This window comes from Argopecten irradians, chromosome 3 (genome assembly GCF_041381155.1).
Source record: "Argopecten irradians isolate NY chromosome 3, Ai_NY, whole genome shotgun sequence".
Taxonomy (NCBI): Eukaryota; Metazoa; Mollusca; class Bivalvia; order Pectinida; family Pectinidae; genus Argopecten; species Argopecten irradians.
Genome location: NC_091136.1, coordinates 47,306,215 through 47,333,529, shown reverse-complemented (window position 1 = coordinate 47,333,529; position 27,315 = coordinate 47,306,215). Strand labels below are relative to the sequence as shown.

At 37.3% G+C, this 27,315-nt stretch overlaps 1 protein-coding gene across 1 annotated transcript in view; it reads left to right on the top strand.

The window, feature by feature from the left end:
* LOC138318841 (cleavage and polyadenylation specificity factor subunit 2-like) overlaps positions 1-27,315 on the top strand; it is a 199,422-nt gene that overhangs the window by 149,175 nt on the left and 22,932 nt on the right. Inside the window, exons 11-13 of the mRNA XM_069261581.1 lie at positions 1,066-1,169; positions 3,221-3,323; positions 21,489-21,592. Of these exons, the coding sequence (XP_069117682.1) occupies positions 1,066-1,169; positions 3,221-3,323; positions 21,489-21,592 (311 nt within the window). The remainder of the gene's footprint in view (positions 1-1,065; positions 1,170-3,220; positions 3,324-21,488; positions 21,593-27,315) is intronic.

Genomic DNA, 27,315 nt, shown 5'->3' with positions numbered 1-27,315 from the left:
CACTTTTTATTTGGGATTTTACAAACACAGACGATATTATGGCTTGTTCAAAACCTTCACGAAAAGGCTTTATCTGTCTTAATTAAAGTAATGTTAATTTAAACAAATCATTCAATTAAAAGTAATTGACCAATTCACTAAATAAATAAAATGAAATTGGTGTTCTCTGTTTCATAAGAATTTATTAAATAATTGTTTCAGAATCATTTTTTCTGATTTGATTGAAATGAAAAATATAAATATACTGTACATATTCCTTTAAATAATAATTATGTTACTATTCATTTAGTCTATAAGAGTGGAAGTTTTTGCTTCTGCTTAACACTCAGCATACAGGGAGTAGGACGACTGGTTCGCCCATTGTCAATATAATATGAACGGGTGGAGTGTGTTGCTTGGTGTCTTCAGCAGCATGCTTCAGTGATATATCACTATAAAAAGGGCAATAGCACCACTATACAAGAAGACACAACAGGAACATACCGCAGTCTCCCAAAACAAGCACCACGCACTTCACACACACTAAACACTGCATACATTGGAGGCCGTCCTTACATGACCCTGGCTGTTAATAGGACATTAAAATATTCCAAAATGAACCAAATGTAAAGAAAAGGAGACAAATACATGTATTTGTGTATGGAAAGTTTGCTTAGGTTGAACCGCTCAGGGGACATAACTTGTCAAAACACTGACCTCTATATAAAGGACACCTCTCTATAAAGGACACTTTAGCCTTGTCCCCTGGGTGTCCTTTATACACTTGTTTGACTGTATATTTTGGCATTACATGATCATGCTATCTTGATGTTGACGTCACATGACCTAATGATTATTTTGCCCTCTAATGACATTTGATAATGCTTGTTGTTAACGCAGTAAATATCCTCAATTTGATCACTTACTTTGAACATCAGTTTGTATGGAGAAGTTTCATAAAAAATTAAATGAATGACTGCAATGAAATTCCACCAACTTCATGATTTCGGTGCAAGTGTTTGATGATTGTACCTTAAGAATAAGAAAAGCATAGATAGCATCAATCTTCATATTGATGTGTTCCAGATACGAAGGAGAATTAAATTAGAAGGAGCCGAACTAGAGGACTACTTAAAAAAGAAACAAGAAAAGGAAGCTGAGATGGCGAGAGTAAAGAATGAACAAGATAAGTAAGTTAGAAAGTGTAGTAGCTTTCCTTTATTACTGGTAGTGGTATAACGATACAGCACCACAGTCCTGTATCAATATTCATTTAACAAAATGTTAAATTACTAGGTCAAAAAAATTGAACTATTGATTTGATATGTGATGTAAATTTTGATACAAACCTAGACTTGCAGGAGTCAGGAATTTCAGTGTTCTTATATATTGTATGTCTCATAAATAAAGTGGGGGAGGGGCATAGAAAGTGCTGGTCCTGTTCTATTGTATTTTGTTCAGTTATGTAGCTTGGTTCTTGTTTTGATATGTGATGATATATAGTATAATTAATATCATTGTAATTGTGTGACAGCCACCAGAATTCTGGAGCCAGCTTTACATGTGTAGTTGGTACTTGTTAATTACCAAAATCGTTCATAGCCACTAGAACATATGGGTATACAGTTAATCTGAGTTAGCAACCACCTCTGCATAAAGATCACCTGCTTAATAAGACCACTTTTCAAGGTCCCATATGGCCAATTTGAACACAATTTAAACCATACAAAAACCAATTGGCTAAAAAGACCAATTTTCTATGTCCCTCGGATGCTCTTTCCTAGACCAGTTTGACTATAATTACAACATTGAAGTAAAGTTTTTAGGTCATCTGACCAGTCATGTTTCGTCCGCCGTCCGCCGTGCATTAACTTTTCACATTTTGAAGTTCTACAAGTGCGATTTGGCTGAAACTTGCATGAAATGATCCTGACATGGTCCCAACAAAGTGTTGTTATTTTTCGGGTCGATCCGAAATTTAAGATAGCCGCCACAGCGGCCATCTTGAAAACACATTTTGAACTTCTTCTCAAGTTCTACCAGTGCGATTTAGCTGAAACTTGCATGAAATGATCCTGACATGGTCCCGACAAAGTGTTGTTATTTTTCGTGTATATCTGAAATCCAAGATGGCCGCCACAGCTGCCATCTTGAAAACACATTTTGAACTTCTTCTCAAGTTCTACCAGTGCGATTTAGCTGAAACTTGCATGAAATGATCCTGACATGGTCCCGACAAAGTGTTGTTATTTTTCGTGTATATCTGAAATCCAAGATGGCCGCCACAGCTGCCATCTTGAAAACCCATTTTGAACTTCTTCTCAAGTTCTACCAGTGCGATATGACTGAAACTCGCATGAAATGATTCTCACATGGGACAGACAAAGTGTTGTTATTTTTCAGGTCGATCCGAAATCCAAGATGGCCGCCACAGCCACCATCTTGAAAACACATTTTGAACTTCTCATGTTCTACAAGTGCGATTTGGCTGAAACTTGCATGAAATGATCCTGACATGGTCCCAACAAAGTGTTCTTATTTTCGGGTCGATCCGAAATCCAAGATGGCCGCCACAGCCAATATCTTGAAAACACATTTTGAACTTTTTCTCAAGTTCTACGGGTGCGATTTGGCTGAACTTGCATGAAATGATCCTGACATGGTCCCAACTAAGTGTTGTTACATCTTTGGTTGATCCCAAATCGAAGATGGCTACCATGATACTATATCTAATTAATTTCCTATATGATTATTGCCAAGGTAGTCAGATGACCGTTAAGGCCCTTGAGCCTCTTGTTTCATATTACTAAGTATAATGAACTTGTTTATAAACCAGCTGCGATGAGCACACAAAGTCATCAATCAAAATTGTGTTGTTCTTCAGGAAACATCCTCATTGTGTCTGTCGTTAATTCCTTTCTCTTTAAATAGCACATCTGATAATGTTTGATGGATCTACATACATTTTCTCTGATTCCTCTGTCATGACATAAAAGTAGAGCAAGCTGTTTAATAAAATTTTGTATGAAGGAACAGTATCGTATCTGTGGTGTATTATATTGAATTAGGATTCAGTCATGAAAACTGATATAATTATAGATAACAATTATATTACCTCTCAATATCCTATCTTATTAAAAACCTGAATTGTTGTGATTTGTAATTTTAACATTTCCTGAAAATGTTGTTCAACTCTAGTATTAAATTACAGTTTACTATGAAGGTATGATGTAATTTTCAGTGATCTTGACGATGAGTCCAGTGATGAAAGTGAGGCTGAGATGGACATTGATACTTACGCCTCTGGAACCAAAGGGAAACATGATCTGATGATGAAAAGTGAAGTAAGTTTGGATTCACAGCTAACAGATGTGTTTATAGGGTTGCCCTGTATATGACATAATGTAATTGACTTTTTATTGTGTTCATTACATTACCATACTTGAATGGCACAGCGTTAGGTTGTTAGTTCTAATCCTGAGATGGTTATGTGTGGCCATTGTGAGAAATGCCATTGAGTCCATGCTGTTTGTAGTGTTAAGGCAGCTCCAGTAAGGATATAAGAAGGATATTGGATGCTGATGTAAAAGGCTTAACAACCACAGACAGTATCAGGAACCACTCATAACCACAGAGACATTCCTGTTATTTAAATTTCAAATTTGATTTTACAATGTTTATAGAAATTTATACAAATTATTCATTTTTGACCATATATTGAAGTTAGTAATCTAACATTTCAAGCTCATTTAGGATAATTGCTGTACTTAATGATATTAAGTTCCATATCGTTGTGTCACGTCTATGTTGTTCTAATTGTTGTATCGTACGAGAGCGTACCCCTGGGGGCATTCTTGACTCCCTGTTCGTACTATTGTTTCAGAATCATCAGGCAATATCTGTGTTCTCGTGTTTAAAAACCAAATTTACTCTGGCATATAGCGAATAGCTTTCTTAATGTTTCCTGTTAAATAGGAGACATGCAATCTGTAAATTACTAGACCTGTTATAGAGAAGAATGCTTATTTAATTTGTTTAACTGTAAGAGTACTCTTTGGGGTTTTTTTGGGTTTTTTGTTTAATTTTTTTAATTTGCTATCAACCGCATGATAATTCAGAGGACCTGTAGCAATACTTTAGTGGTTAAGGTGTTCCAGTATTTTACACTCAAAGCACACCACCTCTGAGTTACAAGTTCAAATCCTATGTGGGTTTTTTTTCTATGGGAAGTTTGCTTTCACCTACCATTACTGCCGTTCTATCATAAGATTGCACGATTGTGTTACAGTACTAGTGTATTGACTCACTGTAGTAGATTACATCGCTACATGTTACAGGTGAAGCGTCTATGTAACACGCATTGTGATTGGCTGAGTGTGTATATAGATAAACATTACAACCTAATTGTACATCCGCGGGAAAACACCTCAGTTTAAAATGGCCTCTATTTGTGCAATCGGGACATTGTAAGTATGTCAAAACAATTACAAATGTTCAAATAGATAAACATCTGAAAAATTAATATTTGTAAAATAAAAGTATTACGCCGTAAAAATAAATAACGCTGATATATAGAATTTGCGCTGCAAAAATATACATGACTGTTTTGATACGTACGGGGGTACACCTTGTACATGTGACGAACTTGACGGACCGAGTTTCCTGAAATAGCTGTTGTAAATATATAAATAATATGATTGGAAAAAAACCAAACATAGAAAGAGATAACACACAATCAGGTTATACTAGCTGTAGAAGAATACATAATATTGATTTAAACATAATAATACTGGTAATGAATAAATATGAAGGTCAAGAAGAAAGTATCTGCTAAAACATAACTGTTCAGTTTCATAATTATGGTAAGGTATTTTTAAAATGTTAATTTAACTCTTAATTTGAACTTTATACTGAATAATAAAGTGTGGAAGTACCAAAAATCGTCGATCGCCAAGCTGTCAACGTGTGCATATTATAAGTTACCGGTACATGTGTGTTTGCACATGTGTACATGTATGTTAGGCTACTATTTTAATTTCTCGCTAAAAATGTACCAAAATTAGAAGCAGTCCTCAACCGATCATATGTCGACATGTCAAAGCCATGAACCGATCTAAAAGTACGCGAAAGGGTAGTGAAAATGTACAATGATTGGCTGTCATATGGAAATACAGAGGACTCCACATAATTATATAAACATAACGGTTATTCGAATATTTCGGTTATTTGCATAAAATTCTGCGGTCCCGATTTTTTCCTTCTTCATCTTTGTTTTTCAACTCCGTGTATTTGCATAGACTTTTACATGACCTCCGGTTATTTGAATAAAATATTTGGGAAATTCTAAAAATGAAATCGAATATTTTTGAATTTTGCAATTTATATACAACTAACACAACAGTACAGTTAATCTGTTTATTAAGAGTGTTGTGAAACAGTACATAAAAAACATAACTAATAAACTTTGGCGTATTAGGGGCTACTCACTCCACAAAATCTAACACAAGATCTAATAATACGACAACTAAAACAAGTTAACTAAAAGTAATTACTAGATATAACACTTAGCAATTTAAGTTTATACCAAAAATATACTAGAGGTCGACAACAGGAAAATGTACTCTTAAGCGAATCAAGAGTTAGAAGATATATTGCTGCAAAGACTCTCGAGCGAATCAGAGAGTAAAACTCTTAAGCGATTTAAGAGGAAAGAAAACTCTTAAGCGATTTAAGAGCCTCTCGAGCGATTCAAGAGAATAAGAATAAAACAACTCTAAGATTTAAGAGCCTCTTGAGCGATTCAAGAGTAGATAATAAGGAAAGTTACTAATTACTACAACCTAATAATATACAGTTAAACATAATTAAGTATTGGGGGTAGAATTCCCCAGGAATAAAGCCCAAAATTGAGCGAAGAGGAAGAATGATTACTAGAATTCATACTCTGAGTGAGAGCCCCCAATACTAATGTAGCTAAAGTTCCAGGGCTAAGGGCTTTTTCCCATAGGTCATCCACTTCTTCAGTCAGCTCATCATTAAAGATGACATAGGGAGACAGGGAATCGGGTAGACATCTGCGTGTGGAGCCAACTGACGGAAGCGCACCATCTGAAAACGAGAAATAGCATCTGCAATGTTATTTTCTTTCCCTGGAATGTGTACAGCATGCACAACAAAGTTATTGATAGCTGAATGGTAAGTTAACTTTCTCATGAACTTCATAATGGTTTTCACTTTTGAGCGACCTTTAGAAATGATTTCCACAGTTGCTTGATTGTCACAGTGGAATAGAATTCTCTTCTGGCGCCACTGACGTCCCCACAACACACAGGCCATAACGATGGGGTAGAGTTCTAAAAGGGCCATAGAGGAATCCTGCTTAAGGAGGATGGTTGGGAAAACACCTTGAAACCACATATTCCCGAAAATTCCGCCAAACGCATGTAAGGTAGCGTCAGTAAACAAATGTAAATCAGCGGCTGTAGTTATGTGATCATCCAAGAAAAAGGAAACACCATTCCAGTTTTTTAAGAAAATGGACCACATATTTAGATCTGCACGACAATCTTCGGTAAGTTTAATATGATAATGGAGTTTACGCACGGTGGTAGATAAGGCGATTAAGTGAGAAACAAAGGAACGGCCAGGTTTAACACACAGACATGCGAAGTTCATGTGACCCAATAAACTTAAGAGCTCTCTTTTTGTGCACGATATTTGTGTCTTAAAAGAATCCAAAATGCGAGAAATATGATGGATTTTCTCCAACGGTAGAAGAGTTTCATTAGCTTGTGAATCTAAAAACACACCTAGATATTCCAGCTTAGTACAAGGTCCCACAGTTTTATGTGTTCCTAAAGGTAAACAAAGTTTCGAGAACACTGAAAGGAACCGATCCATCGTAGCAGAGGCATTCGTAAAAGCGGGTTCTATGACGATATAGTCATCTAACAAGTGCAAAATGTTCGGAATGTTATAATTTGTTTTAGCAATCCAACACACTGCACGAGAGAGGTTATCAAATAGTTTAGGGCTAGAACAGCTCCCGAAAACAAGTCTGGTGAAGAAATAGAATTTATTGTTCCACTGTATACCATGGTAAGGCCAAAGTTCAGGCTGGATTGGTAACAATTTGAAGGCGTCTGTGATATCGGTTTTCATTAACCAAGCATTTTGACCACACTGTTTAATAAGGCGAATCGCATCATCGATGGTGACATATTTCAAAGAACATGTGAGTTTATCAATAAGGCTGTTTAAACTTGGATTAGAATCGTCCTCGTGAGGAGCAGACATGTCAACAATGAGACATTTCTTCTGGGAGTATTTATGCTCTGCTAAACCGATAGGATTGATTCGGTAAGATTGAAATGGAATAGATTCAAATGGACCAATCAAATAACCTTTTTGAAACTCTGAAACGCTATTAGGATCCTCCAAAGCAGATTTTAGATTTTTACAAATAAAAGAGTTCAACGGTAAATGTTCAAAACCATTGCCAAAGCCGTATTTTAAACCGTCAATTAAAAATTTAACGAAATCACGATCCGGATGATGACTTAGCTCTTTCTCTAGATTATCCACGTTAATAGGTGTAGTAACCTTCCATTCCGTGTGTTTTGGAGCTAGCTTTTCTTCGGTGGAGGCTTGGTACCCACTAAAGGGCAGGCCGACTGAGGGTGATCTCCCTTGCATAATAAGCAGGCATGCAGAAAGAAACAGTTAGGTAAATTACAGCTGTACATGCTGTTGAAGTTATTGCACAGTTCTCGACCTTCATGAAAGATTTTTGGACGGCCTTTCGAGTCGGTTGTGAAATTGCTTGAATTGCGAACTGGCCCAGGTTTTAGTTGTCGCGGTACGTTTGTATAACCCATGCGTTTATCGCGTGATTAAGGGCAAAATCCCGAAGTATGCAAAGAACTGTTGCAATGGTCGCACATATTGGTCTTGTGATTAGCAAAAATGTTGCAAAACAGAGTATTGTCCCTGATAGACCAGTCAATAGGGATGTTGTTGTATCGTAGTTGGGCTGCTGCTTTCATAGAAAATTGTTTGTGATATTCATAAAAGCTTTTGTCATACCTAGTGCCCATGTCTACTAGGTCTCTTTCGTATAGGTCAAGTTCAACTCTCCTTGAGGGATGGGCTGAACACATTACTTGTTTATATACCCCAAAAGCGAGTATAAACTCACTAAGTGTGAGCTGTCTATTTAGACGTGCGTCTGGCTTGTCGGCTTGGCAATTTGGGTCACTCTGGCCATTAAAATACGGGATTAAAAGCGCTGCCAAATTAACGTCTCTCCCTGTAATAATCTGTTGACGTAAAGCAGGGGAAATAGTTTCTACTAGCGGCATAGATTCTGAGGAAAAACCGAATCGTGTGCGACGAGAGAGAGTCTCACCTTGAATGTTAAAAGGTTCGTCTGTCAAACGACGGTACGCCGTATCTAAAGTGAACTCTTGGGAAGCTGATAGAAGGTTGACGATCCCTGAGAACTTGATCTGGTACACTTGTACTAGGAACTTGGAATTCGCTTCCTGCAGCAGCTGGAATGTTACTCACGTTCCGATTATTCCTCACAGAATTATCACTCGGAGTCCTCACAGAATTATCACTCAGAGTCCTCGCAGAATTATCACTCAGAGTAGGCGTGATTGGCGATTGTTCTGTATTGAATGAAGAGAAACACTGCTCCAGACGGAGGTAGCTGTCTTGTAAGGTGGCAACACTATCAGCCAATTTAGTTACGATGGCCGCGAGACTATTGGAGCTACGAGTGTCATGGGCGCCGCCATTTTCTACTGATGCATCTTGGGATTGCGCACTGCTACTGCTTTGCACACGACCCCTAACTCTAGCGTCTTTCAGTTTCTTCACCAAAACAAAGCGCTTATCGCTCGACTTGTATGTAACTCCCAATTTTGTACACTCCTCTAGTAAACGTGAAATAGTCCAATTTTCGACTAATTCCGGGTCGTAAGGCAACTGTCTCGTTCCTCTACGTTTAGGTCCCATAGTAGTAGTTAGGCCTATGTAGCCTGAGTGTCCCTAAACACGGTACGTTGAAAGATAAACAAATAAGGCCGAACAGCAATCTATTACGAAGTCACTAGGCTTACATAACTTGTACGTTCCACGTGGTTAACGGAATGATCCATACGTCTGTTCTGTTTGATCACAATATAGTAGAAGAGAGGAAGAAAGTGAAATCCAAAAGTTGCCGATAATTTCAAACGAATAGCACAAATACGTTGGTCAAACAGTACGGCTGCCTTGAAGCCCGCCAACTTGATGTTAACACATTGTACGTAAGTTCTCAGAACGTTACACACATTCAGTTGCGAAGTAAATCCAGTAATTAGTTCGTATAGAACACACTAACGAGATAGTAACTCATGTAGAATGATTTCCTGGAGGAACTCCATCATATAAGAGTGAAGATATAAGCAATTAAATTACGTGTAAACACTCGCCACCACAACAAAAACAATGGGGGGAAATCTAATAATAGACGTACACCCCTCTAGGGCGATAAATCTGATTGGTCAATTACTTGACTCTAATCTCATTAGCATATGCATATATAATAATGAGACATGAATAACACACGTTATACACACAAACAAGCTGAAGTAAATAATAAAATAGACTAAGAAAAAAGGTAAACATAATCATAAAATAAACCAAAATGCATTGTAGCAAATATTATGAGACAAAACATGTTGTATATAAACTATAATTTAACAAGTTAAATTATCATTATATTTTTAGCGAAATTCGCCGATATATGTTTCAAGATACTTCGCTTTTACTAGAAATCATCATGGTAACAGATTAACGTTATAGTATGGCTTGTTATTTTATGCATGAATCTGCAAAGGTATTCGACGCTGTTACGATTTACATCAGCAGCGTTTGATCATAACTTTAGTATATTCACTGACTCAAACATCTAATTAAAGCATTTGCACTTTCAAATATGTTTATTTATTAACGTAACGTACCTTAGTTCACGATCGGTTGGAGAAACCATGCTTCCTTACAACAATCCCCATTCATGAGTAGTCTCGTTCAACCAGAGTCTTGTTGACTACGACAGACATGTGCGTATCAAGCGTCTCGTTGAACGAGACATAAAAGCATGCAAAGTCGGCGTACAATGACTACCGCAAGTTTCGTACAGTATGTAAGCTTAGGATACAAAAGATACTTGCTACGTTAATTGTTTCATTGCTACTTGAATATGCATTAATTTCTGAAATGTTGTCAAGCTATTCGCCGTATAGATCAACATTACAGGGAGAATTCTCAAAAGACATTTAGGTCGAGTGAACGCATGGCTTCATCACCTGCCGCCATTTTCGAATTCATATGCACATGTGTAAAAGCAACACTACTAGTTGATTGGCACTTTGAAGTTTAATCACGATCGAAAGTTCATTTTGCCAGGCAAATGTACGTAAATTTGTTTATTATTTAGGTTCAGAATTGTAGACACAAATCCAATCCTGTTTAGTAGAATCTAATTGCATTTGATATCGATCATTTAGCTGTTTCTCAAATATTCACGTGTCGATCTAACGTAAACAAGAATCTAATATTGGAATATTTTTTGTTATTAAACAATTAAAATCGATTTACAACTTAGAAAATAATTACTTGTGGTTCGTTTTAAGTGTAAATAATTTACATTTTTATCAAGTAAACGAAACGATATTTATTTGCCTATTCACATACATATGTGTGGGGTCAAACGGAGGTGCAAAATGTCATCTCCGCCTATTCGAATACTCCGGTTATTTGCATATTTTCTTCTGGAAAATGACCTATGCAAATAAGCGGAATCCTCTGTATATATCTAAAGCGGTCGGCGTTGGTAAATCCACCTGTCGAAACATCGCAAATTTGTACGAGGAACAGCATGGTTCTCTGTTTCCACGTGTTCCGCCTATCAAGACACCAACAAAGGTCAGTGAAGAAGTTGTTAAATTTGTTGAATATCAGAAGAAAATGAAACAAAGCCTTCATGGTCAGGAAAGTCGAGAGAACTTAATATGCAGCCATCTTGGATTTTGATAGTTAAAGTTTGTTATCGCTATTTCTCAGAAAGTACTGAAGGGATCTGCGTCAAATTTCATATGTAGGTTCTCCTAGGGACCTAGTTGTGCATATTGCGTTTTGGGACCGATCGGTCAACAAGATGGCCGCCAGGCAGCCATCTTGGATTTTGATATTTAAAGTTTGTTATCGCTATTTCTCAGAAAGTACTGAAGGGATCTGCGTCAAATTTCATATGTATGTTCTCCTAGGGACCTAGTTGTGCATATTGCGTTTTGGGACCGATCGGTCAACAAGATGGCCGCCAGGCAGCCATCTTGGATTTTGATATTTAAAGTTTGTTATCGCTATTTCTCAGAAAGTACTAAAGGGATCTGTCTCAAATTTCATATGCAGGTTCCCCTAGGGACCTAGTTATGCATATTGCGTTTTGGGACTGATCGGTCAACAAGATGGCTGCCAGGCGGCCATCTTGGATTTTGATAGTTAAAGTTTGTTATCGCTATTTCACAGAAAGTACTGAAGGGATCTGTCTCAAATTTCATATGTATGTTCTCCTAGGGCCCTTGTTGTGCATATTGCTTTTTTGGACCGATCGGTGAACAAGATGGCCGCCATGCAGCCATCTTGGATTTTGATATCTAAAGTTTGTTATCGCTATTTCTCAGAAAGTACTGAAGGGATCTGCGTCAAATTTCATATGTAGGTTCTCCTAGGGACCTAGTTGTGCATATTGCGTTTTGGGACCGATCGGTCAACAAGATGGCCACCAGGTGGCCATCTTGGATTTTGATAATCAAAGTTTGTTATCGCTATTTTTCAGAAAATGGTGAAGGGATCTTTCTCAAATTTCATATGTATGTTCCTCTAGGGTCCTTGTTGTGCATATTTTGCATTTTGGGACCAATCAGTGAACAAGATGGGCACCAGGCAGCCATATTTGATATCTAAAGTTTGTTATCGCTATTTCTCAGAAAGTACTGAAGGGATCTGTCTCAAATTTCATATGTAGGTTCTCCTAGGGACCTAGTCGTGCATATTTTGCGTTTTGGGACCGATCGATGAACAAGATGGCCGCCAGGCAGCCATCATTGATTTTGATAGCTAAAGTTTGTTATCGCTATTTCTCAGAAAGTACTAAAGGGATCTGCGTCAAATTTCATATGTAGGTTCGAATTCCCCTAGGAACCTGGTTGTGCATATTGCCTTTTGGGACTGATCGGTGAACAAGATGGCCGCCAGGCAGCCATCTTGGATTTTGATATTTTAAGTTTGTTATCGCTATTTCTCAGAAAGTACTGAAGGGATCTGTCTCAAATTTCATATGTAGGTTCTCCTAGGGACCTTGTGCATATTGCGTTTTGGGACCAATCGGTCAACAAGATGGCCACTAGGCGGCCATCTTGGATTTTGATAATTAAAGTTTGTTATCGCTATTTTTCAGAAAATGCTGAAGGGATCTTTCTCAAATTTCATATGTATGTTCCTCTAGGGCCCTTGTTGTGCATATTTTGCATTTTGGGACCGATCAGTGAACAAGATGGGCGCCAGGCAGCCATATTTGATATCTAAAGTTTGTTATCGCTATTTCTCAGAAAGTACTGAAGGGATCTGTCTCAAATTTCATATGTAGGTTCTCCTAGGGACCTTGTCGTGCATATTTTGCGTTTTGGGACCGATCGATGAACAAGATGGCCGCCAGGCAGCCATCATTGATTTTGATAGCTAAAGTTTGTTATCGCTATTTCTCAGAAAGTACTAAAGGGATCTGCGTCAAATTTCATATGTAGGTTCGAATTCCCCTAGGAAGCTGGTTGTGCATATTGCCTTTTGGGACTGATCGGTGAACAAGATGGCCGCCAGGCAGCCATCTTGGATTTTGATATTTTAAGTTTGTTATCGCTATTTCTCAGAAAGTACTGAAGGGATCTGTCTCAAATTTCATATGTAGGTTCTCCTAGGGACCTTGTGCATATTGCGTTTTGGGACCAATCGGTCAACAAGATGGCCACTAGGCGGCCATCTTGGATTTTGATAATTAAAGTTTGTTATCGCTATTTTTCAGAAAATGCTGAAGGGATCTTTCTCAAATTTCATATGTATGTTCCTCTAGGGCCCTTGTTGTGCATATTTTGCATTTTGGGACCGATCAGTGAACAAGATGGGCGCCAGGCAGCCATATTTGATATCTAAAGTTTGTTATCGCTATTTCTCAGAAAGTACTGAAGGGATCTGTCTCAAATTTCATATGTAGGTTCTCCTAGGGACCTAGTCGTGCATATTTTGCGTTTTGGGACCGATCGATGAACAAGATGGCCGCCAGGCAGCCATCATTGATTTTGATAGCTAAAGTTTGTTATCGCTATTTCTCAGAAAGTACTAAAGGGATCTGCGTCAAATTTCATATGTAGGTTCGAATTCCCCTAGGAACCTGGTTGTGCATATTGCCTTTTGGGACTGATCAGTCAACAAGGTGGCCGCCAGGCAGCCATCTTGGATTTTGATAGTTAAAGTTTGTTATCGCTATTTCTCAGAAAATACTAAAGGTATCTGTCTCAAATTTCATATATAGGTTTCCCTAGGGACCTAGTTGTGCATATTGTGTTTTGGGACCGACCAGTCAACAAGATGGCCGCCAGGATTTTGGATTTTGATATTTAAAGTTTGTTATCGCTATTTCTCAGAAAGTATTGAATGGATAATTCTCAAATTTCACATGTAGGTTCCCCTAAGGCCCTAGATGTGGCTATTGCGATTTGGGACCGATCATCAACGAGATGACCGCCAAGGAACCATCTTGGATTTCGATAGTTGAAGTTTGTTACTGCTATTTCTCAGAAAGCACTGAAGCGATCTGTCTCAAATTTTATGTGTAGTATATGTTTGAAAAAGTTTAAAAAGTAGAGAAAAGATCCACCTTTCCATTGTCAGACATAGATCATTCTTTGGTGGGCGCCAAGATCCCTCTGGGATTTCTTGTTAGATCAACTCAGCCAATCAAAATGCGTGTTACATAAACACTTCACCTGTAACATGTAGCGATGTAATCTACTACAGTGAGTCAATACAATAGTACAGTAACACAATCGTGCAATCTTATGATAGAACGGCAGTAAATGAAACAGACCCTTACTCACAAATTCAGTGCAGATTTTTTATCAATGAGACTCTTTGACAATGAGGATTTAACTGTGTTAATCAGTGAAAAGCACTAGAAGTTTCTGATACTGTTTATGTTTATATGTAAGGTTCAGATTTTTTGCGGATAGATTTATATCCTGAAGGGATTACGTTACCGCGTACTTTTCTCTTTTTACAAACAATGTGTTCTTTTCCATAACAAACAGAATGACTATCATTTAATCAGGTGTAGCATTAACAATTGTCTGTCAGAAATTTGTCTCATCTCCAAATCATAATATCGGGATTGCATTTTAACTAGAAACAACATTCCAAATTTTCAAAAAGAAGAGCTTTATGATCAGAGCCTTCAGTGAATTGTGTTCTTGGTATTCTTTGGATTTTAAAAGTTCACACTTTTTCTGAAAAAAAGTTGCTTGCACTTTTGTTTAAAAGTGCACATTAGTCAAAGTATAGGAAAGTGCTAGTTTTGGCATTAAGTCATATGTGAGTGTGTTACTCATCAGTTCAGACGCTGCTCCTCTAGAGAGCACAAATCAAACTCATAGCCTTACTGGACAGATACACCAAATCATATAGCAGCATCAACCGGGAGTGCTTCGTAAGGTCGAGAAGGAATGCCTCATAATTTTCATTCAATTTCGATTTTCAAAAGTGCACTTGTTAAATGAAACACACAGCGACGGTAATAGGAAAAGCTGGTTTATCAAGTTAGTGGTAAAATCTGAGTTACTCAAGCATTTTGAAAGTGGCCGTCTGCATAGGTCCCTGGCCACTACATGTCATTGCCATTGTCTGTTGCAGGCATCAGAGAAAATATGTTCCTCTAGATCGTAAAGATATTGCATTTTCTGGTCAATCGTATTTGGGTATGGTTACTGTGGAAATTTCAAATTTTTGATTTACTGTAAAATAGAATGTGTCATCAAAAATCTTTTCTCATTCATTTTACAATAAAGTGTTTAGATTGGTTACTGTTGTTTGTCAACTGCAATCACATTATAGTAGATTTATGTCTATTTTGATACATAGTTGCTGATCCTTGGTTGTTACATGTAACTTATATATTGCTACCATTGTAATAGAAATTGATTTTCTGCTGTTACTTCTGCATATCTCAATGTCATTACATAGCTGATTATCTGTTGTCGTCCTGTTTTCCACCATCAAATTAGTTGTTTCTTGTCATTGTGAAACTTTACAGTAGCTTATTCCCTGCTGTTACCTTTAATTCTGATATTCCAGTAGCTTATTCCCTGCTGTTACCTTTAATTCTGATATTCCATTAGCTTATTCCCTGCTGTTACCTTTAATTCTGATATTCCAGTAGCTTATTCCCTGCTGTTACCTTTAATTCTGATATTCCAGTAGCTTATTCCCTGCTGTTACCTTTAATTCTGATATTCCAGTAGCTGTTCCCTGCTGTTACCTTTAATTCTGATATTCCAGTAGCTTATTCCCTGCTGTTAATTCTGATATTCCAGTAGCTTATTCCCTACTGTTACCTTTAATTCTGATATTCCAGTAGCTTATTCCCTGCTGTTACCTTTAATTCTGATATTCCAGTAGCTTATTCCCTGCTGTTACCTTTAATTCTGATATTCCATTAGCTTATTCCCTGCTGTTACCTTTAATTCTGATATTCCAGTAGCTAATTCCCTGCCTTAACCTTTAATTCTGATATTCCATTAGCTTATTCCCTGCTGTTACCTTTAATTCTGATATTCCAGTAGCTAATTCCCTGCCTTAACCTTTAATTCTGATATTCCATTAGCTTATTCCCTGCTGTTACCTTTAATTCTGATATTCCAGTAGCTTATTCCCTGCTGTTACCTTTAATTCTGATATTCCAGTAGCTAATTCCCTGCCTTAACCTTTAATTCTGATATTCCATTAGCTTATTCCTGCCTTAACCTTTAATTCTGATATTCCAGTAGCTAATTCCCTGCTGTTACCTTTAATTCTGATATTCCATTAGCTTATTCTCTGCTGTTACCTTTAATTCTGATATTCCAGTAGCTTATTCTCTGCTGTTACCTTTAATTCTGATATTCCAGTAGCTAATTCCCTGCTTTAACCTTTAATCCTGATTTCAGTAGCTTTTTCCCTGCTGTCACCCTTATTATTGACATTCCAGTAGCTGATCCCCTGCTGTTACCCTTATTCATGTCATTCCAGTAGCTAATTCCCTGCTTTAACCCTTATTCCTGATATTCCAGTAGCTGATCCCCTGCTGTTACCCTTATTCATGACATTCCAGTAGCTGATTCCCTGCTGTTACCCTTATTCCTGATATTCCAGTAGCTGATTCCCTTCTGTTTCCCTTATTCCTGATATTCCAGTAGCTGATTCCCTGCTGTTTCCCTTATTCCTGATATTCCAGTAGCTGATCCCCTGCTGTTACCCTTTTTCCTGACATTTCACTAACTGATTCCCTGCTGTTACCCTTATTTCTCTGTGTTACCTTTTTTCCTATTTTCTAGTAGCTGATCTCCTGCTGTTATCCTTATTCCTGATATTCCAATAGTTGATTCTCTGCTATTACCTTTATTTCTCTGCTGTTACCCTTATTCCTGACATTCCAGTAGCCGACCCACAACTGGTACCCTTATTCATGTCATTCCAGTAGCTGATTCCCTTCTGTTTCCCTTATTCCTGATATTCCAGCAGCTGATTCCTTGCTGTTGCCCTTATTCCTGGCACCAAACTAGCTGATTCTGGCATCACAGTAATGCTGATTCTCTGATGTTACAATTATTCCTGATATCACAGTAATAGTTTCTGTGCTGTTACACTTATATTTTGTCACTGCCATTAGGGATAGCTAAGTATATTTTACTGTAACTGTTGCTGTTACCCTTATTCATGTCATTCCAGTAGCTGATTCCCTTCTGTTTCCCTTATTCCTGATATTCCAGTAGCTAATTCCCTGCTGTTACCCTTTTTCCTGACATTTCACTAACTGATTCCCTGCTGTTACCCTTTTTCCTGACATTTCACTAACTGATTCCCTGCTGTTACCCTTATTTCTCGCTGTTACCCTTTTCCCTAATTTCCTTCTTCCTTGATTCTCTGATGTTACATCTATTTCTGACATCACAGTAGTAGTTTCTGTGCTGTTACACTTATATTGTGTCACTGCCATTAGGGATAGCTAAGTATATTTAACTGTAACTATTGGCTGGCCTTGTGATGTAATCTGTAGACACATCTTTATACTCTTTTCTGTAACTATTGGCAGGCCTTGAGATGTAATCTGTAATCACATCATTACACTCTTTATAGCTACCGTTGTTATAATTCTTCCAATTTTGTTTTCACAAACTATCTACTTTTGTAAACCTGGGGATCCTCAGTAAAATAATAAACAATCGGGACATAGAGAATATTATAAAAATATCTCCTCTTCAATAAATATCTGCTCTTCAATATTAGATAGTGATATCTCATATCCTTAGCTTTCTATCTTGTATGTTATTGTTGGAATAGCAAGAGGTTTTCATTTTGATAGAGTCTTAAATTTCAATTAACATAGATATGTATTGTGGTAATTTTATGGCAAACGAGAATTACAGCCTATCAGGGCAAAGTTGATTTACAACATTCTGTGAAACATTTCCTACAAATTTAAATAAATATTGAATTCCTAAATACATGCATCCTGTTTGGAGTGTAGGTATATATCATAGATAAGGTAAAATCAGCCTTGATATTTCAACTTCAGAGACAAAAAACATATACAGATGATAATATTTTAGTTCTTCAAACAATAACTGTCAAACTTGTGTGTACCAAATTCTTATATAGCCTGCCCTGCATTAGTAAATATTCCACTGTATCTTCATGATATGCATTACAATTATCTATAGCTTTGTTTTAGTTCTCCTTCTTAAACCACATTCTGTTTCTCCTTTCAATTTAATTGATCATCATCATAGCTTGCATTATGGGTTTTAAATCTATATTTTGGAGTAAGCTATTGGGCAGCTTTAAACAGTTCTAGTTTGATAGGAAAATGTGTTATACATTGCAACTGTAACTATGTATAAACGCCAAACTACAGTAAGTTTGACAACATCAGAATGCAGATCAAGTTGATATTCATTACATTGCTTTCACATTGTATCCAATTACTACGAGCGCTCAACATTTATGTCTGTTTTATTTTCGTATTAAATTTTAATTTCCTGAAAACAAATATTGTAGTTTTCATGTTAAGACACCAACTGTGGGACTGTTAAGTTTATTGTGTGTCGCTGAAAGGGCTGCTATTGTAGGAAGTTCTCTTGTTTTTGATAATTATTAAAATAGAAGATATCATTATAACAATAAAAATTCAGATAAAGAGAAGTTATTGTTCCATTGTGATGATGGCATAATTAAAGATGCTCCACCGCTAACAAATGATATTTTTTCACTATAAAAAACAGGAGCAGACGATTTAGTATTTTTCTTCAGTTACAAAAGTTACTTACTTTACACCATTACCACCATTGAAAAGTTTGGGCTTCTAATTTTACTTCAAGTTAAAAATATGAAAAATAATTAATTGCATCCCGAAAAAAATCCGTGACACTATATTCTATATGGAATGAAGTACTGATTGCGCATGCACCAAAGGCGAAATAAATTATTTTATATTATTTTTGTGTTAATTAGGCATATATATACATGATTAAACACCTATTATTGCTCAAATGATTAACATCATTTATGCTCTGTCGGCGGTGGAGCATCTTTAAGGGTACAGTGTTCCAATTTATATCCTAATGTATATTACAGCGATATTTGAACATCTAAAGTAAGGCATGTTATACTAATGTGGACTCAGCATGTTATATGATATTACATAAAAAAGGAAAATGTTTCAACAAACCTGTATTTCTAATTGGATGTGATTAAAACTTGTGAGGATCTCCACAATAGCCCCATACATCTGTCCACACAATGGCCCATACATTTGTCCACACAATAGCCCCATACATCTGTCCACACAATAGCCCCATACATCTGTCGACACAATAGCCCCATACATCTGTCGACACAATAGCCCCATACATCTGTCGACACAATAGCCCCATACATCTGTCGACACAATAGCCCCATACATCTGTCGACACAATAGCCCCATACATCTGTCAACACAATAGCCCCATACATCTGTCGACACAATAGCCCCATACATCTGTCGACACAATAGCCCCATACATCTGTCGACACAATAGCCCCATACATCTGTCGACACAATAGCCCCATACATCTGTCGACACAATAGCCCCATACATCTGTCGACACAATAGCCCCATACATCTGTCGACACAATAGCCCCATACATCTGTCGACACATACCCATACATCTGTCCACATAGCCCCATCATCTGTCGACACAATAGCCCCATACATCTGTGACACAATCTGTCATCTGTCGACACAATAGCCCCATACATCTGTCGACACAATAGCCCCATATACATACATGTCGACACAATAGCCCCATACATCTGCGACACAATAGCCCCATACATCTGTCCACACAATAGCCCCATACATCTGTCCACACAATAGCCCCATACATCTGTCCACATACATCTCTGTCCACACAATAGCCCCATACATCTGTCCACACAATAGCCCCATACATCTGTCCACACAATAGCCCCATACATCTGTCCACACAATAGCCCCATACATCTGTCCACACAATAGCCCCATACATCTGTCCACACAATAGCCCCATACATCTGTCCACACAATAGCCCCATACATCTGTCGACACAATAGCCCCATACATCTGTCGACACAATAGCCCCATACATCTGTCGACACAATAGCCCCATACATCTGTTGACACAATAGCCCCATACATCTGTCGACACAATAGCCCCATACATCTGTCGACACAATAGATGTTTAGTACTTTTTCGTTCCCGTTTGCATTGTATAGAGCTCAGCATTAGTAGCTTTCATTCACTTGTACAACAACTATTCAACCATCTTGTTTTATAAAATCTGTGGAGTTGATCATGCAGTTATTCATCATGAATTTTTCATTGATTTTAATGTTATTTTTTTAATAAATCAGTAACACAAAAGTTCAATTTTCAGAAACCATTATAAAGTCAGATATAAAAATTTCAAAACCATCAGTCCAGTGTATACTTAACAAACAGATGTAATTGGGGCCGACAAAGAAACTAAAACAACTATTCAGGAACTATTTTATTAACATCGAAATTTAACAGAGAAGAGGCATCACTTTCTCAGATCGATTCTATTGTTATAGAAATCTAGTTTATTAGTAGAGTATGTTTTAATTGCCCCTGCATCTGATTCCCCAGGAGAAGGAAACCTGACTGTTTTAACAGATAGGAAATCATATTGTTTCAATGAATAAGACGTACGAAGTTGTTCTACCAAACACGTCAGAAATACCCTAGTTGGTACTGTAAAACATGGTCATAACAATTGTCTAAGGACCAATGAAATCACTTCATTATAAATATAGTTCTTTATACACATATTATCTCAGTGGAACCTTGACAAGGAATAAAATTACAACGTTATAACCATGATTTTGTTGTAAATGTGTTGGTTATAAAAATATTTTTCTGTATACATGTTAGAAAAGAAATGGTACAATTTGACCACCAATGAATTTGTTTGTTTGTCTATCAATAATTAATGTTTCCATTGTCTTTGGCCAGAATGCAACTTTCTAGTGGATTGAACTTTCTATTCACAATGCAAAGTAAAAAAGAGGGGAATTAAAATAAGCACTTTATAAAGATTGAAATTGTGTATTGAAAAATTATGACTTTTTTTTTAAATTAAAGACAATAGAATGAGTTTTATTTTAAAAAAATTATTAAGTACTAACATCAATATAAGGCTTGGAATGTCTTAAAATTCTTTATTTCATGGAATTTTTGAGGGGAAAAAAGAAAGAAAAAATGAATGATAAATTGTATCATTTGATCATGACATCATTTGAGAAGAGAAGACAGATCATTTGTTCCTAAACTTGTGTTTGATCTCATAAATATACATGCAAATAAAATACGTTCAAATAAAAAAAATATACAATGTATTGTAGAACAAATTACATTCCTCAAATTTTCTCAAGAGAAGCAACTCGATTAATAAACAAAATTAACCCCCCACATAACCTTGTTAACCCCTGATATGGCAATAAAATGTATTTTGGATTACATAATTGCTGTTCTACTGTATAAAGAGATGATCTGGCATTCTGTTGATCTTGAAAAAGTTATGTGAGATCTAAACAAATCTTGTTTGTTTTTCAGGGTAAAAGTAGAACAGGATTTTTCAAACAAGCCAAGAAGGCATACCCCATGTTCCCTTACACAGAGGAGAAAATCAAGTGGGATGAATATGGAGAAATTATCAGGTAAGAAGTTCTAATAAAGAAGAATAAGGGAAGATTTTCACACAAACAAATCTCTCAAGGTCAGAAAACTGATGAGAAAGGTAAAATATACCCACATTGGGTCAGAGATTTGCCCCTAGAGTGTAAGACTAAATAACAGATTAGTCAAGAGATTTAATCTTTCTTCATTCTTTTTGCTTAATGCATCAACAAGACCCATCATGTAGACACATGTTGAATTGTATTTTGTAAACTGTCTTAGATATATATGCCCTTTTTGCGTGTGTTTGGTGTATATTAGAGTTAAATGTGACACGGTGTCTGGGGGTCGTTACTGACTCGTCTGCAGTTATTTGTCTGTATGATGACAGATGAGGCCGACTCAATGTCTCTCTGGTCTCCTACATTGATGGATACCAACACATACCTACTTAATGATTTCTGTGTCATAGCCTCTCCCACATTTCTTGGTCACCATTCATCACCTTTTTCAAAATATAGATAAATCCGCTTTGATATCTGGGTCTCCATATATCAAAGTTTCAATGCATCTGAAGTTTAGCTGGATAAAAGTCAAGAACAAAGTGTAATTGATGGAAGATATTTTATCTCTGTGGACCTGCTTGAGAATAAAATTCCCGTATGTTAATTAAAAGAGATATGCTGTTTATCAATACATGTATATATATATATATACGCAGTTGGCATTCAACAGTCTATGAACTGCCATACACTTATTATGATGTCATTATCATGGTGATGTCACAATTGTCATACGAGCGGTCATTGAAGATGGCTATATTCAAATGGGTGTTCTGTCTTTTATGATAATAAATTCTCTATTCATTATACAAATGTATATGCAAAACATCTTGAGATTTCATCATAAAATTGTTATTCAATGTAAATGCATAAGCATTGACCTGCATTCAATTTGCAATTATGGATGCTAACGGGACAGTGGCAAATTCTACAGGAAGCGCTAGCATTCCCCTGTCTAGTTGGCATCCATACTCCCATAATTGCCAGCCGAAAAAAGTTCAATTAAATAAACTGTAAACCAGTTTTCTTTCGTGTGCTATTTACTTTCGCGACCCAAGTAAATTCGCAAACAATTATCTCCGCAAATAAACATTTACATCAATCATTCTGATAGGTATTTCCAGAGAGTTTTTAAATCTACGAATGTTAATCTTCGAAAACTTGTTTTGAAATGGAAATCTGAAGTTAATAGCCGCGAAAGAAAGTTGATTTACAGTACCTATATCAGTTAGTGGTAAGCTAGATCAGTTTTTTTGCGTTCTTATTAAATTAATTCTAATGCATATATAATAAGTCTTTTAAATGAAAGGATTAAAATATTCAATTTTTTTTATAACTTATAAAATCATTTCTGTTACATATAGGAAATTTAGAATTAATTGCATTTATTATCGTTTCATATGACAGGAATAAAGCACGCAATTTATAATACATTGTATACGCAAACTTTCATGAAATTTTATGGAATTGATTGAGTTAAGTAATTCTATCTGACGTCTACCACATAAGTGCTAGGTTTATATATATCATGTAGATCTACGGTATTATTACAGCAGTGCTAAGTTATGGTCGACAGGTGACATATTTTACAACATGCCGTTTGAAGAGATAGGGGCGTTAGGTAGGTGTGGTGAAAGCCCAATAATGATTGAACAATAGGGGTATGTCATACCAGTACCTCAACTCAACCTACACATTTTTACACTCAAACCTTTTTTTTAGCCCACCATCATCAGATGGTGGGCTATTCAAATCGCCTTTCGTCCGTGGTCCGTCGTCCGTCCGTCCTTCCGTCCGTCCGTCCGTCCTTCCGTCCGTCCGTCCGTCCGTTAACAATTCTTGTTACCGCTATTTCTCTAAAAGTACTGAAGGGATCTTTCTCAAATTTCATATGTAGGTTCCCCTAGGACCCTAGTTGTGCATATTGTATTTTGGGACTGATCGGTCAACAAGGTGGCCGCCAGGCAGCCATCTTGGATTTTGATAGTTAAAGTTTGTTACCGCTATTTCTCAGAAAGTACTGAAGGGATCTTTCTCAAATTTCATATGTAGGTTCCCCTAGGACCCTAGTTGTGCATATTGCATTTTGGGACTGATCGGTCAACAAGATGGCCGACCAGCCGCCATCTTGGATTTTGATAGTTAAAGTTTGTTACGGCTAATTCTCAGAAAGTACTGAAGGGATCTTTCTCAAATTTCATATGTAGGTTCCCCTAGGACCCTAGTAGTGCATATTGCATTTTGGGACTGATCGGTCAACAAGATGGCCGCCAGGTAGCCATCTTGGATTTTGATAGTTAAAGTTTGTTACCGCTATTTCTCAGAAAGCACTGAAGGGATCTTTCTCAAATTTCATATGTAGGTTCCCCTAGGACCCTAGTTGTGCATATTGCATTTTGGGACTGATGATCGGTCAACAAGATGGCCGACCAGCCGCAATCTTGGATTTTGATAGTTAAAGTTTGTTACGGCTAATTCTCAGAAAGTACTGAAGGGATCTTTCTCAAATTTCATATGTAGGTTCCCCTAGGACCCTAGTAGTGCATATTGCATTTTGGGACTGATCGGTCAACAAGATGGCCGCCAGGTAGCCATCTTGGATTTTGATAGTTAAAGTTTGTTACCGCTATTTCTCAGAAAGCACTGAAGGGATCTTTCTCAAATTTCATATGTAGGTTCCCCTAGGACCCTAGTTGTGCATATTGTATTTTGGGACTGATCGGTAAATAAGACAGCCATCTTGGATTTTGATAGTTAAAGTTTGTTACCGCTATTTCTCATAAAGTATTGAAGGGATCTTTCTCAAATTTCATATGTAGGTTCCCGTAGGACCCTAGTTGTGCATATTGCATTTTGGGACTGATCGGTCAACAAGATGGCCGACCGGTGGCCATCTTGGATTTTGATAGTTAAAGTTTGTTACCGCTATTTCTCAGAAAGTATTGAAGGGATTGTTCTCAAATTTCATATGTAGGTTCCTCTAGGACCCTAGTTCTGCATATTACATTTTGGGACTGATCGGTCAACAAGATGGCCGACAAGCAGCCATCTTGGATTTTGATAGTTAAAGTTTGTTACGGCTATTTCTCAGAAAGTATTGAAGGGATTGTTCTCAAATTTCATATGTAGGTTCCCCTAGGACCCTAGTAGTGCATATTGCATTTTGGGACTGATCAGTCAACAAGATGGCCGCCAGGTAGCCATCTTGGATTTTGATAGTTAAAGTTTGTTACCGCTATTTCTCAAAAAGCACTAAAGGGATCTTTCTCAAATTTCATATGTAGGTTCCCCTAGGACCCCAGTTGTGCATATTGCATTTTGGGACTGATCGGTCAACAAGATGGCCGCCAGGTAGCCATCTTGGATTTTGATAGTTAAAGTTTCTCAGAAAGCACTGAAGGGATCTTTCTCAAATTTCATATGTAGGTTCCCCTAGGACCCCAGTTGTGCATATTGCATTTTGGGACTGATCGGTCAACAAGATGGCCGACCGGTAGCCATCTTGGATTTTGATAGTTAAAGTTTGTTACCGCTATTTCTCAGAAAGCACTGAAGGGATCTTTCTCAAATTTCATATGTAGGTTCCCCTAGGACCCTAGTTGTGCATATTGCATTTTGGGACTGATCGGTCAACAAGATGGCCGACAAGCAGCCATCTTGGATTTTGATAGTTAAAGTTTGTTACCGCTATTTCTCAGAAAGTATTGAAGGGATTGTTCTCAAATATCATATGTAGGTTCCTCTAGGACCCTAGTTCTGCCTATTGCATTTTGCGACCACCATCTTGGATTTTGATAGTTTAAAGTTTGAAAAGCAGAAAAAAGAATTGTAAGTTTGAAAAGCAGAGAAAAGATCCCTCTTTCATTTGTCAGACATAGATCAATCTTTGGTGGGCGCCAAGATCCCTCTGGGATCTCTTGTTTTTTTTAATTCATATATTTGTTCTTATAAGACAATGGTAAATGCAGGTACTGATCTGAAGTGTTAATCTTAGCCATGTGGTGTTTTACGCTCTGTTTTTCACAGTTTTCAGATGTGCTGCTATAATTAGTCGTCTGTCCTTGAACTTAAAATATAGACTTAACATAAATTTAGATGAATAGCATCTACAATGTATCAGTTTTCATTAAAAGTAGTTAAAATGTCCAACATACTCTATAACAAGCCATGCAAGATGTCCAACATACTCTACAACAAGCCATGCAAGATGTCCAACATGCTCTACAACAACAAGCCATGCAAGATGTCCAACATACTCTACAACAAGCCATGCAAGATGTCCAACATACTCTACAACAAGCCATGCAAGATGTCCAACATACTCTACAACAAGCCATGCAAGATGTCCAACATACTCTACAACAAGCCATGCAAGATGTCCAACATACTCTACAACAAGCCATGCAAGATGTCCAAAATACTCTACAACAAGCCATGCAAGATCCAAATATACAACAAGCCATGCAGATCCAACATACTCTACAACAAGCCATGCAAGATGTCCAAAATACTCTACAACAAGCCATGCAAGATGTCCAACATACTCTACAACAAGCCATGCAAGTTGTCCAAATACTCTACAACATGCCATGCAAGATGTCCAACATACTCTACAACAAGCCATGCAAGATGTCCAACATACTCTACAACAAGCCATGCAAGATGTCCAAAATACTCTACAACATGCCATGCAAGATGTCCAAAATACTCTACAACAAGCCATGCAAGATGTCCAACATACTCTACAACAAGCCATGCAAGATGTCCAACATACTCTACAACAAGCCATGCAAGATGTCCAACATACTCTACAACAAGCCATGCAAGATGTCCAAAATACTCTACAACAGCTGCAAGATTCAAATACTCTACAACATCCATGCAAGATGTCCAAATACTCTACAACAGCCATGCAAGATGTCCAAATACTCTACAACAAGCATGCAAGATGTCCAACATACTCTACAACAAGCCATGCAAGATTCCAACAACTCTACAACAAGCCATGCAAGATTCCAAATACTCTACAACATCAGCAAGATGTCCAAAATACTCTACAACATGCCATGCAAGATGTCCAACATACTCTACAACATGCCATGCAAGATATCCAACATACTCTACAACAAGCCATGCAAGATGTCCAAAATACTCTACAACAAGCCATGCAAGATGTCCAACATACTCTACAACATGCCATGCAAGATGTCCAAAATACTCTACAACATACTCTACAACATGCCATGCAAGATGTCCAAAATACTCTACAACATGCCATGCAAGATGTCCAACATACTCTACAACAAGCCATGCAAGATGTCCAACATACTCTACAACAAGCCATGCAAGATGTCCAACATACTCTACAACAAGCCATGCAAGATGTCCAACATACTCTACAACAAGCCATGCAAGATGTCCAACATACTCTACAACAAGCCATGCAAGATGTCCAAAATACTCTACAACATGCCATGCAAGATGTCCAACATACTCTACAACAAGCCATGCAAGATGTCCAAAATACCTACAACAAGCCATGCAAGAGTCCAAAATACTCTACAACAGCCATGCAATTCCATACTCACATACTCTACAACAAGCCATGCAAGATGTCCAAATACTCTACAACAAGCCCACGATGCAAGATGTCCAACATACTCTACAACAAGCATGCAACATGCAAGATGTCCAAAACTACA